This window comes from Leptidea sinapis, chromosome 33, assembly GCF_905404315.1.
Source record: "Leptidea sinapis chromosome 33, ilLepSina1.1, whole genome shotgun sequence".
Lineage (NCBI taxonomy): Eukaryota > Metazoa > Arthropoda > Insecta > Lepidoptera > Pieridae > Leptidea > Leptidea sinapis.
Genome location: NC_066297.1, coordinates 4,874,506 through 4,892,413, shown reverse-complemented (window position 1 = coordinate 4,892,413; position 17,908 = coordinate 4,874,506). Strand labels below are relative to the sequence as shown.

Below are 17,908 nucleotides of genomic sequence, written 5' to 3'. Positions count from 1 at the left end.
TAGGTTGTGCGCCCTCAAATGTCAGGTACGTGAGCACTCGATGCTATTTTTTTCTGTGTATATGCCTACAGACTGCCCGGATAATTTAGCGGAATTTACAGAGTGCTTGAGTGAAATTAATGCAATTATTGAAGACTGCGGTATTAGTATGGTTTTTATGTTAGGCGACTTTAACGCACACCCTGGGGAATTATTTTTTAATGAATTGATACAGTTTTGTGGCGAGCAATCATGGGTGTGTGCCGACTACGAACTGTTGTCAAATAAAAGCGATGTATTTACATATACTAGTGATATTCACGGCTGCTCGCGATGGCTAGACCACTGCCTTGTAACGAGTATGGCTAGAAAATACGTTGATCGTATAAACATAGTGAACAATGTGTCGTGGTCTGATCATTATCCTGTAGAGGTTTATTGTAAACTCAATTTATTTCACACTCGTCTAGAAAGCGCGCAATCGACGGCTTTTAATAAAATAAGTTGGGGACGTAGGGACACTGATCAGATTAGTCTGTATACTGAGTTTTGTAACAATAGGTTGAAGATGGTAGACTTTCCCGTAGAGATGGTAGATTGCTGTAATGAACTATGTAACGACCCGGAACATAAACGGATCTTAGAACAATGGTACGAGGATATTACAAGCATACTACAGGATGCGGCAATATATAGTCATAGAGCTACCCAGCGACATAAAAAAAGATATATCACTGGGTGGAACAAGCATGTGAGACCGGCTCATGCGAAGGCTCGTCTCTGTTTTCAGTCATGGGTGTGGGCTGGGAGGCCGTCTTGTGGGGTCTTGTACGACGAGATGCGGGAATCTCGCAAGGTATTTAAAAATAAACTTAAATGGTGCCAGAACAACGAGGAGCAAATCAAAATGGACATGTTAGCCACATCGTACGAGACTAAGCACTTCGGCAAGTTCTGGCAGCACACCAATAGACTGAATGCAAGGGCGAATCTTCCGAGTGAAGTAGGTGGAGTGAGCGGATCTCAAAAGATTGCTAATATGTTTAGGGAGCAATTTAAAGTGGAGCCTCTTAAAATACCCTTTACGAACAACGATGCTGAGGACATCGTGGTTAACAGGGAAGTCTTGGTGCGTTTTACGCTTACTGAAGTCAAGGGAGCACTAAAGAGTATGAAACATGGAAAGTCACCGGGACACGATGGCCTGAGCATCGAGCACTTAAGGTATGCGGGTTCGCACCTTCCCAGAGTCCTCAAATTGCTCTACAACCTATGTATTAACCACAGTTACCTGCCAGAAGCCATGATGAAGACAGTAGTAGTGCCCATTATCAAAAACAGAACAGGTGATGCGGCGGATGGATCCAACTACAGGCCGATATCGCTGGCGACGATAGTGGCTAAGGTGCTGGACAGTTTGATGGATGCACAGCTAAGTAAATCAATTAAAATACACGACGCTCAGTTCGGCTTTCAGCCTGAACTCTCTACGGAAAGCGCAATCCTGTGCCTCAAGCAAACTGTGCGGTACTATACCGACAGGAAAACTCCTGTTTATGCCTGTTTTTTGGATCTATCCAAAGCTTTTGACCTAGTAGCTTACGACGTCTTGTGGCATAAGCTCGAAAAGGAATCAGCTTTGAGACCCGAACTGATTTCATTGTTTAAATACTGGTATGGTAACCAAACTAATGTGGTTAGGTGGGGTAATGAACTTAGTGACCCATATAAAATGGAGTGTGGAGTGAGACAGGGAGGGCTGACGTCCCCTGGGCTGTTTAATTTGTATGTGAACCAGCTGATTGAGGGGCTCGGTGGAGCTGGTGTCGGGTGTTCAATAGATGGCATACGCATGAATAACCTTAGCTACGCCGACGACATGGTTCTACTGAGCCCCTCAGTTGGGGGTCTTAAAAGGTTGCTGCAACTCTGTGAGGAGTATGCCGGGATGAATGGACTCAGTTACAACGCCAAAAAAAGCGAGTTCCTTATTTTCAGGGGAAAGAACAAACTATCCAGCTTTAAACCAAAGATACAATTATGTGGTAATCCCCTGAAGCAAGTGACTGAGTTCAAGTATCTCGGTCATGTAGTAACCGACAGCCTGAGGGATGATAGTGACATGGAACGAGAGCGCCGGGCTCTGTCGGTCCGAGGCAATATGTTAGCCCGCAGATTTGCGCGCTGTACTGGGCAAGTAAAGCTGACCTTATTCAGGGCTTACTGCCAGTCATTTTACACGTGCAGTCTGTGGATGGACTACAGGCAGCGGACCTATGGTGCCTTGCGTGTTCAATATAACAATGTGCTGAGAGCGGTGTTGAGGAAGCCTCGACACTGCAGTGCGTCGGCAATGTTTGCGGATGCTCGCGTGGATGATTTCTACGCGATCATGCGCAAGCGTGCCGCGTCCATGATGCGCAGGCTAATGAGTAGTACCAACACTCTTCTCAGCGCATTGGCCAGGAAACTAGATAGTCCTCTCTGGAGGTGCTGGGGGGGTGCGCACATAGGCGCCAAGAGGCTCCCTCGGGTTTTTTAGTTATAGTTTTTAGTTATAGAATTAGTTGTTAAGCTAGAAATAAGTACCTACTAACATAGTTTTAAGTTATTTGTCATACTAACACAGTTATGGGTCTAATGGCCTGAAATAAAAGTTTATTATTATATTATTATTATTATATTACAGGAACAACTCCGAAGAGAACCTGATACAACGGCTCCGGGACATGGGAGACGATGGGGAGGACTGCGCTAAGCCGTTGCTGGCAGATAGCGAAGGTGATCTGACTATTTTTTTATGACAGTAAGGGACAAGACGAGCAGGACGTTCAGCAACTGATGGTATGGCAGTGCCGCTTAGGATCTTTCTTTTTGGAGCAATCTCCAAGGAGTCACATTAATATGTGTCTCCTTTAATAAGTTGTACAACTAATAATGTGTAATTGTGTAGATTTTAGTATATTTTTGATGTAAAAATTTGCAAGTCTTAGTAGAATATGATTATAAATAAGAAAAGCTTGTTAGGGCTTGAAACAATCATTATTTCAATAAGTGGGAGGCTCCTTCGAACAGGATGCCGGCTAGATGATGGGTGGTACCCACGCCTGTTTCTGCCGTGAAGAGACATTTCGGTCTGAAGGGCGCCGTAGCTAGTGAAATTACTAAATGAGACTTAACACCTTATGTCTCGAGGTGACGAGCGCAATTGTAGTACCGCTCAGAGTTTTTGAGTTTTTCAAGAATCCTGACTGGCACTGTATTGAAATTTTTACCGCTTAATGTTGCTGTCCCCTTGCAGAGATCATATAATATGATCTACCCTTTTACTGTGCCGCCCATTTTAAATTACAATAAAAAATATTAAATTATATTTTGGATATTTGTTTTCAGATCGGACGGATGAAGACGAAGGCGGCTCTAACCGGCGCCGAACAATAGACCGGCTACACGAGAGAGACACCTATATGGACTGTATGGCCGACCCGCCCGATGTAAGACAACTCACTCATACACTTTTGTCTGTTTTTTTACTTTTTTACGCCCAGAAAGGAGAAAGGGCTACCCTACGCGATAACGATGGGAGGGAGGTGGTGAATGCTCCATCCGTAGCCGGCTGCGTTGGGATGCATAAGCCTACGTGCAAACCCACTAAACAGCACCGGAGGTTGTCTTTGGGCATGTGACCGCTGAGCCTTCATTGGAGGCGACCTCTCTTGGGTCGACAAACGCGCAAGCGGCACTCTCTTGGGATAATATTGCACAGAAGCTAACTAATTGGGACTACTGTCATCGGAAGGATTATCACTAATGGGTGGTGGAACACTTTGTAACGAGATATTTTGATTTATATGGAATGGTAAGTGACCACCGCCACCCTTTTAGGTGGTGCACCCTTTTTGTATGTCCTATACCTCTTGGTGTGTGGTACTGTTACACGGAAAGGAAATTATCCATTTTTAACAATGATTATAAAAACACTGGAATAGATACAGTGAATTAATATAGTTAGTTCATCGTGTACATTATATAGTAAACAAAAAGTTGTCTTTCCTTTAGCCTTATGCCCTTACATTTTATGGGTGTAACAGTACAATGTTTAATTAAAAAATTACTCATTATACTATCATATCATAAAAAACAATATTTCCAGTCATAATATATAGAGTGGCCGCTGTCTCCACTTTGTGTTGCATGTTTGTTCTCTACTATAACTAACTTCACTAAACTTTACAACAACGCAGTGCGGTCATTCGCTATAGACGAAAAAGGCGAAAAATTTGGCCTATCTGATTTATAACAGCTATCAAATAATTTATAATGATCGGGGTTTGTCATAAAAAAAAAATCACACACACATCGACCGAACGATTTTTCACTTACAGATGTCGCTGCTTTTATTTGGGTTAAACGGAAGGTAAAAATGAATAGTCATGGGGAGGCATACGCTGATAATCAAAACCATCAAAATTTACTGATCTAAAATATATTGTTTATGCAAATTACTTTGATTACTTTTCTTATTCACACCGGAGATGTAATATTTCATGCTAAATGAAAGATTGTTAACAAAGCTTAATTATTACATATGTACTTGCGTGAAGGTCATTCAATGACAATTGAAACCGCTGACTATACTCTGGGGTAGGCATAGATAATATATATATATATTGAACCGCCATTTGCCGCGCTCCTAGCATAGCTAATTGCATCCATATCAACTCTTACATACAAGGTAATATTTTATTCTTGGTACTCTGTTTTACTTGCATTTTTTAGGTGAAACCTCTACTTGATCATGAAATGTACGCTTAGGCGGACTATTTAAATATAGATTTATTCCACCCACACTTGCCTTATAATTTTGTGCAGTCCATTCTACTTTCATTCCACATGACCAGAACAACTCTCTAAAACTTGACTAAAACAACACTTTTTCAGGTGCCGGAAATACTGCCGCGGAACAGCACGATACCGACAAACCCGTTCATTGGCGAAGACCAAGATCACTACGAGAACCACGAAAACCTCTTCCTGAGAAATATATCCCAAAGACAGTCGAAGGAACTCAGGAACTCTCGACTCTTACGTCAGAGCTCCGAACCGCTGACGGAAAAGAAACAGTCGCAGCTACTGAAAAGTCACTCGACGGATGTAGATGATAAGAGTAGCCCGCCAAAATCTCGGATACCTGTCGCCAACTTCCGGTATCCCAACAAGAGTGAGCTGAAGACCTCGGCGGAGAGTTCGCCGAAGAAAGACCGAGAGGAACTGCCGGAGTATCAGAATATAGTCAACCCGGTTAAGGACGACGCGCAGACAGATATGGAGAAGTTGTTGGAGAAGAAGCGCGCTGAAGTGGAGAAAAACCCACCGCCGATACCGACGCTGCCGATCAGTCCAAGGTAACGGTCTGCTTTACTTAAGGCATAAGTATTAACGACACATTTTTTCTTCATTACATTTTTTGTATTATTACTTGTGGACTTGTAGTACTACCCACGGCTCCAAGATTTTCGTGGGATAATTTTATGACATAGTTTATTAATTTTTTGTTCGTAAATGTCGATAGCAATGGTATTTACTATTTTTTTTTGATAATTTTAAAATAATGGTGTATACAAGTATGTATCATTGCATGAGATGTTCATATGCATTAATTTCATAAATACAATTAAATAAAAAGTATATTTTATGAGAATACTTATGTTATGAAACGAGCAAATGTAAAGCTTCACCGTCTGCACATAACAGTGTGTGTATTACAGTTGTATTTCGCGATACTGGTCACACTGAATTTGAATAAACAGGTCAATGAGAGCTTATGGGCCAGTTATAACAGACATCCACACTCTTTAAACCGGATCAATAATACTACAAGATACTTTGTTGATTCGACACCTGTTTCGCCGCTATACTCGGTTAGTTTACTCGCCAAAAACTGTCACGCGCCAAATTTTGCGAGTTGGTAAAGACAAAACTTAGTGGAATTTACACACAATAAAAATCACAAAATTTGGATACATAAATAAATCCTAAATCAATAAATATTCTTACTCTATTGAATTGAATTTTGTGAGTTCCAGAACCCTGATAGCCAACGCGTACTACGAGAAGCTACTCGGCGACCCCGAGGTCCAGCAGGCGCTGCTTCCTTCCAGCGTGGAGAGCAACCCGGACGAGAGCTTCAAGCGCGCCATCCTGTTCCCGCTGCTCGAGATAGACCCGCCCAAGCAGTGCCTGTTCCTGCTCATCGACGCCATCGACGAGGGCCTCAAGAATGGTTCGTTGCTAAGAAAATGCCACAAATTAAGATATCATCTCCACCAACCCTGGCGGTCCTCCAGAGTCCGGTTTTCAAGCGCAGGTCCGGTCGCTTCATTGTGTGTCTTCTACCGCATTTATGACGATGAGTGTTAGGAAGATCTGTTTCACCTGATTTCTGCCGCCGCATTATACCTTCGTGCGACACGACACAAATTAGAATATCATCCCGACCATCTGGATGTGTGATGGTCTTCCACAGTGCGGTTTTCATGGAACTTTCTTCCACGCACTACAAAGCTGTGGAATGAGCTCCCTTGTGCGGTGTGTCCGAGACCATACGACACTGGAACCTTCATAAAATGCGCGTACACCTTACTTTAAGGCCGGCAACGCTCCTTTAATTCCTCTGGTGTTGCAAGAGAATGTGGGCGGCGGTGATCGCTTAGCTCCAGGTTACCCGTACTCCCGTTTGTCCTCCTTTTCTCCTTAAGAAAATACTGCTATATATTTTCCAGTGGGAAGTTCCTTTGCGCAGGGTGTCAGCTAGATAGGTACAGTGACGCCTTATTCTGCAGTGAAATAGTTATTAAAACCAAATAAAATTGTATTAATCATATAGGTCAAGTAAATGACTCTTATGAATGTCAAAAGTTATCTTATCTTTTTACATTTACCACCACTTTGGAAATGGTTGAGCTTTCCATGAGCGGCAAAAAACTCATTGCTACTCTTTTAAGTTAACATTTACAGTTTCATCGTTACAGAAATCATTTCAAGTACAATATAATATGTAAAGTGATACAACAAAAATGTAAATTACGTAACATCACATAAAATCAAGAGTTATTGAGTATAGTAGATATCAATCCACACACACCGTAAATAAATAAAGGTACACGGTAAATTTATGTTGCGATTATTTTACTAGCGGTAATAAAAAATATAATAAATTTAATATTAAAAATATGAAACGAATCGGGAATCGGTTCACACGACGTTCATCGACACGCGAGATTTTCCTTTTTTTTCCAAAGGAATTGCTTAGTTATTCACTTTTAATTGAGACAATTGGTAAAAGTACTCTTCTGAAAACGATACACAGTTTTGTTGGCATTTTTAAAGTTTATTTATTATTTTTCTTTGTTCATTTATAATTATTTTGAAATATCATTTTCTTCAAATATAAACTATGATGCGATGCGATGATAAAATATTAATGGGAGATAGCTAGGCTTTGATGACATGCTTTGCGCGCGCTTTTTTTTAAAACCAAGGAGTTTTTAATTAAAAACATTTTAATATGAAAGAAACAGTGGAAATATTCCATTCCCAATACTTTTAGTGCATCCCTCGTACAACCTACGTCAAAGGACGATATAATGCGGTGGAAAGTAAGTGAAAGAGAGAAGGGAGATTTATATCTGACTTTTGTGTGTCTTTGTTCCTTGTATGTGGACAAGGACTGATGTAAACGATGTTGCGGGTAGTTGTTAAATAATAATTGTAAATTAACTTGGCAGGTAAAACAGAGAACGACTGCTCAGTGGTGGGTCTGTTGTCGCGACACCAACACCTGCTGCCGCACTGGCTGCTGCTGGTCGCCACGGCCCGGTGGAGCTCCTCTCTCGCCGCCATGTTCACAGGTGACATCCTGTTTTATTTCCATCTCAATATTCATCTGTGGCTGATTTCATTTTTCCACCTATTATATAAAAACGAATAACAATTACTTTGATAAATAAAGAACATAGACCTTGTTTGTGTTCTACTAGATTACTGACATGTGGGATGTTTATTCAAAAATAGGTCTTACAGAGATGATAAGTCCTAAATGACCTAATGAATTTTTAGGGTTTCGCAAGATAACGCTGGACGAGTTGACACGAGCACACGTGTCATCGGACGTGCAGAGATATGTGCTGTCCAGGCTGGATACGGAACCCAGGTTACGGTGAGTATTGCTTTAACAAAATATTAATCACAAATATAGTACCCACTTCATTTTTGCACTCGAAAAATTTTTACTACACAACGGTAATGATTTTCAGATTTTTTTTGCTTGTGTTATGAGACCTATATTTGTGGACTCTCATCTGCTTTCATTGGTTTCATTTAACAGCTTCAAGGGATAGAAGGTGTGTGATGTTAATGTCTCGATATCTCCACGAGCGAAGGATAGGTAGACAGACTAGACGGTCTAGAAAATATTTATGTTTTTATGTTTACCGAGCCTTAAAAATATTACTGTGATTCGTCTGGTGTTGCAAGAGAGTATGGGCGGCGGTGATCACTTAACAACAGGTGACCCGTACGCTCGTTTGTCCTCCTATTCCATAAAAAAAAAAAAAAAATTACTTGTAAGAGAGCTATTTCATCTCGAATCTTTTTCTATCACATGTGTTCAATGGAAACTTCATATCTTTTGGTCCTTCGAGCCGGATTTTATATTGATGGGCACATGCAGCTGGAAATTATTTTAATTGTTTTTCTGTTACTTATTCTTATTTTGTAACGAGCATAATTAATCGCCATTTTGCTAATAATTCCAGTGCCCGAGTGTCGAGTGACTCGGCGGCCGCGGCGTTGGCAGCGGCGGCACTCGACCATCTCAGGATAAAGAGTGATGGCTGTCTGCTCTATCTGGAGAAGGTGGGCTTACATTAAGTAAATAACTGTCAGAACTTTTTTAATATTTGTATTTAATTGAATCGGTTTAAGTTTTGTACTGATGTTGAATCTTGATTTTTCATTAAATATTAGTACTAATGAAACTGTAGGTAACTGTAACCTTAATTGAATTATTTATTTTTCCAAATATCGACTGGTTGAGAATGTTGGTCGCATATTCTGCCCTCATATATGGATATATTTTTGCCTGTATTTGTGACAAGGTGCTGGACGGAGTGGCGGATGGGTTTATTGCGCTGCGTGAGATCCGAGAGATCCCTGGCACTCTCAACGGCCTTTACCTGTGGCTGGCGCAGCGGCTGTTTCATGGCCGAAGGTTCACCAAGGTGAGAAGACTTGAAGATATATGTTAGTGTTTAAACCACCACTGAGTAATTTTGCAATCTAGGAATAATTACATTGTGTACCCAAGGAAAATAATCCTACGGGAGTGGCACTTTCTCGTGAGTGATTTATAAATATTTACTACACCCACGAAGAAAAATCTGTAATAAGAAGGCGGCATAATTACTAGACAGTTTTTTTCAATATTTTTTTAGCCCTAATATTTTTATTATTATAAAACGGTTCTAACTTCAGTTAGATATTGACCGTTCGTCGATATATCTGGAATCTCTAAAATCCTTGAATAATGTAAAATATCCCGTAGTAATAATTGTTCCGAATGGTAATAGATTTAAAAGTAATGCAGTTATATATTTATTCCTGCAAGTATGTTGAATACCTCCAGTTCATTTGAATTTATTTCACCATTAATTATTCACCATTATTCGAATACTCGACCGACAGTGCGTTATTCATCGGTGTAGGATCACCGACCTTTATGTATATTACGGTGCAAGGCATGGCATGACATGGTCAGGATATTCGTGGTTGTCCATTATTGTGGGCATTGAATACGACAGTTATAATAGATTACGTAATAAGAACGTGGTGTTCCCCGCATGCGTGGGCGACACAACTGCATCGCTTGATAGTTCTTCCCTGACTGCGCCCGGCGCCGGATGTCGCCCGCACTCACACCGCACGTCGATTACACCCGATCTAAGACGAATACCGAATCATCTTCGTACTGTCTTTTTGCGCTCGACGGTCTTGACTACGACATATATATTAATGAAAAGTGCCTCAGGTGCGCCTTCTGCTGGATGTTCTGCTGGCGGCGCGGTGTGGCGTCACCGAGGAGATGCTGTACAAGTGCCTGCTGACCAAGGAGTACAGTGTCACGCGCGAGGACTTCAACCGAAGGCTGCATCTGTTAAGGCGGTGAGAAACTCCGGATATTTACTTACAGATATCGCGCGAGATGAATGCAGTTTTCAGGAATGTGATAGTGCTGTACCCTAATTAATATAATTGATGACCATAATCATGAGTGTGTCGAAAAGTTTAAACGATGCTTTTGTGTTTACCATTTTAACCTAATAGTTAAATCTTAAATTGTTTTGCCTTTCTTCTTTGAAAGAAAGAAAAAAAAATCTTTTTCAACACACACACACACACATAAATAACAAAATGAAGCAACTTAAAAATATACAAATATAAAAACGTGTGGTGTTTAAAAAAGGAGCCACTCAGCATGGGTTTCAACACAAGTGTGTTGTAACGCTGATATTTTGTGACCCCGCGTATCAAATGACCTCAAGGGCGACACCTCGCCTGAGTTTAATTATTACTATAGTAACTAAACTTAAAAACAATTAACTACTAAACTAAACTTTAAACATTTCTCGTGGTGATGAATAAATGCTCGTTTTTTTTGGAACGGAACCTGATGGACTCGGAGCAGTCATTATTAAAATCAAAATAATAAAACGGGATCGCAAATTTAGTCACCGACGACACCCCCAGGCCCCGTCTGCATTCATCTGGCGTGATTAATGTACTTTATATTTCGACCAGAACTATTCTCTACGATCATCTTCTACTTTCACTACTAGCCGATCCGACAGACCTTGTGCTGTCCAAATAAGTCGTCGAAGTCACCTGATTGTTTATTCCACTTGTCAGGATACTGGTGATGGACCGCTCGACCGGTTACCTGTCCATCTTCCACCACTCGTTCGCGGCCTGGCTGCTGGACGTGAAGCACTGCACGCGCCGGTACCTGTGCAGCGTGACGGACGGACACGCCGCTCTGGCCATGTACTGCACTCTGGTGGCCAAGAGGTGAGTGTACCGCGCCCTACTGCAGGGCAGTTGTAACGTCTAGATAGACTATGACAGCTGTGAAAACATCGGAAAAATTTAGTTTATAATTAACCTCTATTTTGAGTTATTCCCGCACACTAACACAAAGTGTCATACAAACCGCGAGTGAAAGACATAGCAACTGCACTGCTGCTGCTAGTTGACGTACTCCACTAATCTTCAGAGCATTCAATGCACTGCACTGTAACGGCACTGCACTGCAACTTCACTTCTAATGCATGAATCGTGCTTGGAAAATAAAAGTTCTACAAGTAATTCTTACCGTAAACTAAAAATTAATTTCCATCAATGAACGAGAGATGAATTAATATAATTGATTTCTAAACGCTGAAAAACCTGAAGAGGGTTTGTTTGTAGTAAATCGCGGATATTTAAAAATATTGTTTTCACATATTCTTGTATAAAATATGTTTTGGTTTGAGCTGAAGGCCTCACCGTCAATGTAAAAATACTATTTTAAAATGAAGTGCTAACGAATATAATATAATATGATAATGGACCGCAGTACTCTATACAAGCATACTCAAATTAAATAAAATGAAAAGAAAGTTATTAAACTCTATTAAAAATCTAACATTTTCAATTACATATAAGAATTGGATAAGATTTTTATAAGTGGAATAGCTATTCCTGCAAAATAACTGCAACAGGCCCGCTTAGTGGAATACAAATGTGTCAAAATTTGATGTGCCAAGGTAGGCGTCGCATTGCAATGAAGTTGCATTAATTTATTGGATCAGCTCTGCAGGTCTCTCGACTGGCACGATATTCAATTGCGTATATTTTGTTCAGGTTGAACGCGCTGGAGATTCACAACTACGTGTACCACATGACATGCCTGGAGCAACACCTGGCGGCGCAGAGAAAAACCAAGACCGGGTGAGTGATGTAATATTAGTCAAATTCACTAACGACAGTCTGCGGACGACAGGAGACGATTGAGAAAAATCTGAGTTTGATTTTTGTTTGTTATGGTTTTATGGTAACTACAAGCAATTATCATGAATTTTTTCCCCCCATTCGAGGACTTTACTGCCCCAACGGCCATCTGACCGTCCACCTATTTGCCCTGCCCACTGCTACTTCAGTTTGGCAACCAACTGGGCTATGTCGGTTACTTTGGTTCTCCAACTGATCTCGTCATGTCTGATTCGATCTCGCAGTGACCTCTGAGCGACTATGAGCTTTCTTTATATTATAGACGACCTGTATTAGCCAAGTGGTTAGCGATCCTACCTACTAAGCTAGAGGTCCCGGGTTTGAATCCCGGTAGGTGCAAGCATTTATATGATGAATATGGATGTTTGTTTCCGAGTCATGGATGTTTAAATGTATTCATGTATGTTTATATGACTTTATGTATGTTTAAGTAAGTATATTGTATTAAATATATCATTGTTTTGTAACCCATAACACAGGCTATAGATGCTTAACTTGGGGCAAGATAATTTGTGTAAAAAGTGTGTCAATATTCTTATTATTATATACGTAGGTCACACTAAAAGTTTTGCGTTACTTAAAAAATCAACATGTTATAACCAAAATATTATGTTTATTGCTGTTCAAACTGCTCTCCTTTAATTTTAAACATTTTTTCATGTTATCGAACCATTTTTTATAACAGAAGGACCACAGATCTGAAGGCATGTTTTCTACGTGCTGATTGAACGCTATCACTGCCTCTTCGGAATTGGTAAAAATGAAACCTCTCATAAAATCTTTGATTTTGGGGAAAACACAGAAATCAAAGGGTGCTTGGTCGGGGCTAAGTGCAGGATGGGTGACGAGTTGTACTATTACGGAAACTAAAAATGACTAATTTTTTTGGCCGTGTGTGAAGAAGCGTTGTCATGATGTGGGAGAACGCGGCTTTTTGGTCGTCTTTCTCCAATTTTTTTTAACACCCTGGGTTACCCTGGGTAAACAATTGGTAGAATACCACTCGGCATTAACGCTCTTTTGATCTTCAAGTGGAATTTTGCAGATAGCTGTAGCTGAGAAAAAAATGCGATAATTTTTTGTACACCAACATTTCTCAACTGCCTCACTTTTGTTGGCCTGTTCTCATTTTCAATATTGGTGTTTTTTTTTTCGGTTTGAAAATAATAAATCCACGTTTCGTCTTCTGTGACAATGTAAACAGCATTAGAATGTCTGTGGTCGTACTTCATTAGCATCTGTGAGCCGCCTCCAATCCACGCGAGCCGGCTTCTGCTCCGCTGTCAGTTCATGAGGGATCCAACGACAACAAAGTTTCCGAACTTTCAATTATGCGTGTGAAATTTTCAGAATTTGACTCATACCAATCCCCAATAGCCCTCGAATTGTCTCATGGGTAATCCGCGGGTTTTCTTCAATTAGCCGCTTCACAGTAGCCACATTATTTTCGTTGACGGCAGTTGAAGGCCGCCCTTCAGGAAATTCGTCATATAAAAAAAACACAACCTCTCTCAAATTCAGCAAACCATCGTCTCACGGTGCTCAAGCAAGGTCGTCTCTCCCAAAAGCATTTTGAAGACGAGCGGCACAGTCTCGGATAGAGAGAACTTTTAAAATTATAAAAAATCATCGCTCTAATATCTCTTCGATTTAATTCCATTTTCGATGCGTACGTAGAACTTTAATGTGTGATAAAAAACAATTGAGAAATGATTTCCCGCCAATGGTTTTTTTTTATTACTAAGAAGGTTGCAACGTTTCGAAAAATGTAACATGCGAAATTCAAATAGTTCCGATTAGCTAGAAGTGCAAAACTTAGTGTGCCCCACGTATCTATTTGTGCGGTATGTATAATAATATAGAATTGGGACCTTGCAGCGAGGAAGAAGTCCTGGACGTTCACACGTTGGTTCTGTTGTGGGTGCTGGATTCTGGGTGTGACGTGGAAGCGGCGCTTAGGAGGGAGGGCGACCTCAGGATCCTCGTCCTTGATGAACAGGTAAAAGTGCTTGTATTGAGATTGAGGTATTCATATGCCCCAAAAAATTATGCTTAATATCAAGCAGTACCACAGAGTACCGAGCAGTCTGCAAAAAAGCTTCTTTTCACTAATTATTTTGGATTTACTGGCTAACTTCATGATCTAAGAGGAAAGAAAAGCGAGAAATGTAAGGATTAGTTATTGGATGCATGACCCTATCATGCTAGGGTTGGTGACAAGACACTGCTTTTTTTAATGACAATAAGGGACGAGACGAGCAGGACGCTCAGCTGATGATAATTGATACGCGGTACCCATTAGATTACAATGCCGCTCAGGATTGGAGTGTCAGCGGGGTCGTGATAAATGGAGTTCAATAACCTCTGCGGAAAAGATATACAAAACATATGTTATGAATAACTTTATAATATTGTTATTAGTAATCTTGTCAATTATCGTACCACCCTTGTGATGTGGTGCAAGGCTTGTAATTTATCAAGTCAAATAAACTCGATCATAGGTTAACGGTTAATGATGTAACGGGGTTGGTCACCTTTTTTATGGAATAGAAGGAAAATTGAGCATATTCTGCTTGTAAGTGATCACCGCCGACCTGGTTCTCCTGCAACACTAGAGGTATCACAGGAGCGAACCGGTCTTTTAGCTTTTTAGCTAGATGTTTTTTTACCAGTGGAGTGGTGCAAAGGAGCCTCTCCTTTGCACAGGATTCCGGCTCGATTATAAGTAGCACAATGGCGCCTATTTCTGCCGTGAAGCCATAATGTGTAAACATTATTGTTTTTCGGTCGGAGGAGTGCCGCAGCTAGTGAAATTACTGGGCAAATGAGACTGAACTAGGTGACGTGCGCAATCGTAGTGCCGAATCAGAATTATTGCGTTTTTCAAGAAACCTGAGCGGCACTGCATTGTAATGGGCAGGGCGTATTAATTTCCATCACCTGAACGTCCTGCTCATCTCGTCCCTTATTGTCTTTAAAAAAGTTCCCATGTCGTGTCGGCGTGGATGATACACCGCGCGCAGAAGCTAATTTCAACGTTTGCTTGTAGGTGGAAGAAAGATCCTTGTAATCCGCACTTCTGACTGAATTGCATTTTGTTACAGACGAATGACGCGAGAGACGACAAGGATACTGAGTCGGAGAGCAAGGAATCTGTTTCGGGTGAGTTTTCTCGATCCTTCCGTTAACAATAAAGTGTGCCGTGAAAATTAAATGCATCATCCAATTTGCTATAGCAAACAAGTAATAGAGTTGAACAAACGTACTAAATTTACGGATCATGGGTCATGTGGACGGTTGGTTTCGTTGGTAAGAGCGTTGGAACGTAAACCGAGAGGCGCAGGTTCGAATCCAGCAACGTCAATAAATTTTGGCACATTTTATATTTGTATACTTAATCCCAGAAGTGAGAAATGTCTTTGACTTAAAAATAATAACAGTGCGTGCGTACAAGGTACACATGTCAGAAGCGAAACCTGCATTCAATTCTATTCTATTCTTCCTACTGTGGCTTCTCTTGAAGAATACCATCACGCAAGAAAGTTCTGAATACCACAAGGACACCTGCATTGTGCATGAACCTCTAAACTGCATATGAAGTCCTGGTACATGTTCCTAGGATGACCCATGATTTCATCCGCTATGAAAGACATTACTATCACCGCTACATTATTTATGTTCTCCTGCTGTCGGTGTGGTAATACGTCGGGCGCATTACATCAGAATATATTAAGGTATACTCGCGTTATACATAATACAATATCTTCTTCAATTATGATCGCCAAAACACTGTATAATGCTTCTTATCTCATGTTGTCCCGAGTTAAATCTTATGAATTTATTATGTGTCTGTCTCTATTTTACTGTCGCGCTTTTTCGTTTCATCGACTCTCGAATCACAACGATGCTAAAGAAGTTTTTTAACTGCATCACGCGCGTATCATCCGACGTCGTTTAAATGGTTTCATAAGTTTGTATTTTTTTTAGCATTAATCGAAATCAAAAATATCTCTGTTTTATATGTGCATAAAATGTGTTTAAGTAATGCGAATTTTTAAAGATGGACATAAAAACTCTTAAACTGATATAGAAAAGTAAAATGCACGCTTGCCTAATATCTTGGATTATGCGATTAAACCAAGGTAAGGCGAGGTGATAAGGTGCACGTTACAGACAAGTTTGATATTTGCGTGACGCGTGTTTTGAATTTAGGTGTTTAAGAATCTTGAGCGGCACTTATAGTTTATTGGGCAGGGCGTAAGTTACTATTTGGTGATCATTTGCTAGTCTGTCACTTCTTTTCATGTTAGATAATTTATACGTCTAGATATAGCCTCTTGCTACTAGACAACCGATGAAAAAAGGCCATGTTTTTTACTTTAGTGTGCGTGACAAGTTACGTCTTACACTCGCGATTGGTATGTCACTTTGTGATAGTGTCCGTGCATTGCTCAAAATAGAGGTCAACTGGTAACATCTATTTTTCGAAATTAAATGACGTTAACCTCATTTTATTTATTTTAGACGTTTTCACAGCTGTCACAGTCTATCTAGACGTATAACTGATCTATGCTTTTCATAAATAAAACAAGGGGCAACATATTAAATATGCTTCAAAACATATCAATAGATGGCCTAAAAATCATTAAAGTAGGCATATGAGTCGCCAGTAACGTTGAAATAGGTAATAAATCTTTGTCCTTATGTAGTCGCACTACCTGGACGGCACTTCATTGGAAACAGAACATAATGTACATACCTACATGTAGTTATCTACAGCACATGGCTAGATTGTGGGTACCAAAACGGCGCTTTTTCCTGTCGTGAAGCAATAATGTGTAAGCATTGCTGTGTTTTGGTCTGAAGGGCGCCGTAGCTAGTGAAATTCCTGGGCAAATGAGACTTAACATCTTATGTCTCAAGGTGACGAGCGCAATTGTAGTGCCGCTCAGAATTTTTGTCTATTTCAAGAATCCTGAGCGGCACTGGATTGTAATGGTGGCTTAAGACGCGTGATGATCGAACCTGACAATTATATGAAAGTAAATATTTAACGTTATTAAGTATACTGATAGTAATGTCGGGATTAGACAGATTTATCTTAATAAATCTTAAGATGTTAATCAATCAATCATAACTTGTGTTTTGCCACACACCAATATATATTAGTCATAGTTTAATTAGAGAGATATCATACAGCCTTAGATCATTTGTACGTCTAGATAGACTATGACAGCTGTGAAAACGTCGAAAAAAATAGACTTTAGAACTACCCTCTATTTTGAGCAATTCACGCACACTAACACAAAGTGTCATACAAATCGCGAGTGTAAGACGTAGCTTCTCGCGCACACTTAACTAACATTCCTGGCCTGTTCTTATCGGTTGTCTTCTTAGACAAGAGACTCTCTCTAGACGTATTAATAATCTAAGCATAGATGTCTAGTCAAACATAGTATTGCTAATAGGTCCCTTATTTAAACTTTCAGCTTTCGAAATAAAAGCCGGCGATATCCTCATTTGTATATTAAATAAAATTACAGTAAAGATAGCATTATTCAAGTTAAATATGATTGTGATTTCTGTGTAAAATACTATCAAAAACTTCCTTCTAGCGTGACTCATTGCACAATCAACTTTAATCCGCAGCATTAAGATTCATAATCGTGTTGTTAGTGGAAATGGATTTATTTTATATCTGTGACTAGTTGTTTCAGCATTGTTTAGTTGTTTGTAATATTTTGCGGTGATGGGTGATATACATGTGTAAATTACATACTATGTGACAATTATATTATGTTCAATGGATTTAAATTTGTGTGCG

General features: G+C 40.1%; 1 protein-coding gene across 1 annotated transcript in view; it reads left to right on the top strand.

The window, feature by feature from the left end:
- LOC126974684 (uncharacterized) overlaps window positions 1-11,080 on the top strand; it is a 78,888-nt gene extending 67,808 nt beyond the window's left edge. Inside the window, exons 7-16 of the mRNA XM_050822242.1 lie at window positions 2,669-2,760; window positions 3,373-3,473; window positions 4,921-5,384; window positions 6,066-6,262; window positions 7,767-7,889; window positions 8,098-8,197; window positions 8,796-8,895; window positions 9,138-9,260; window positions 10,059-10,200; window positions 10,945-11,080. Coding sequence (XP_050678199.1) covers window positions 2,669-2,760; window positions 3,373-3,473; window positions 4,921-5,384; window positions 6,066-6,262; window positions 7,767-7,889; window positions 8,098-8,197; window positions 8,796-8,895; window positions 9,138-9,260; window positions 10,059-10,142 — 1,384 coding nt within the window. The 3' untranslated portion in view covers window positions 10,143-10,200; window positions 10,945-11,080. The remainder of the gene's footprint in view (window positions 1-2,668; window positions 2,761-3,372; window positions 3,474-4,920; window positions 5,385-6,065; window positions 6,263-7,766; window positions 7,890-8,097; window positions 8,198-8,795; window positions 8,896-9,137; window positions 9,261-10,058; window positions 10,201-10,944) is intronic.
- Window positions 11,081-17,908: the final 6,828 nt, after the last annotated feature.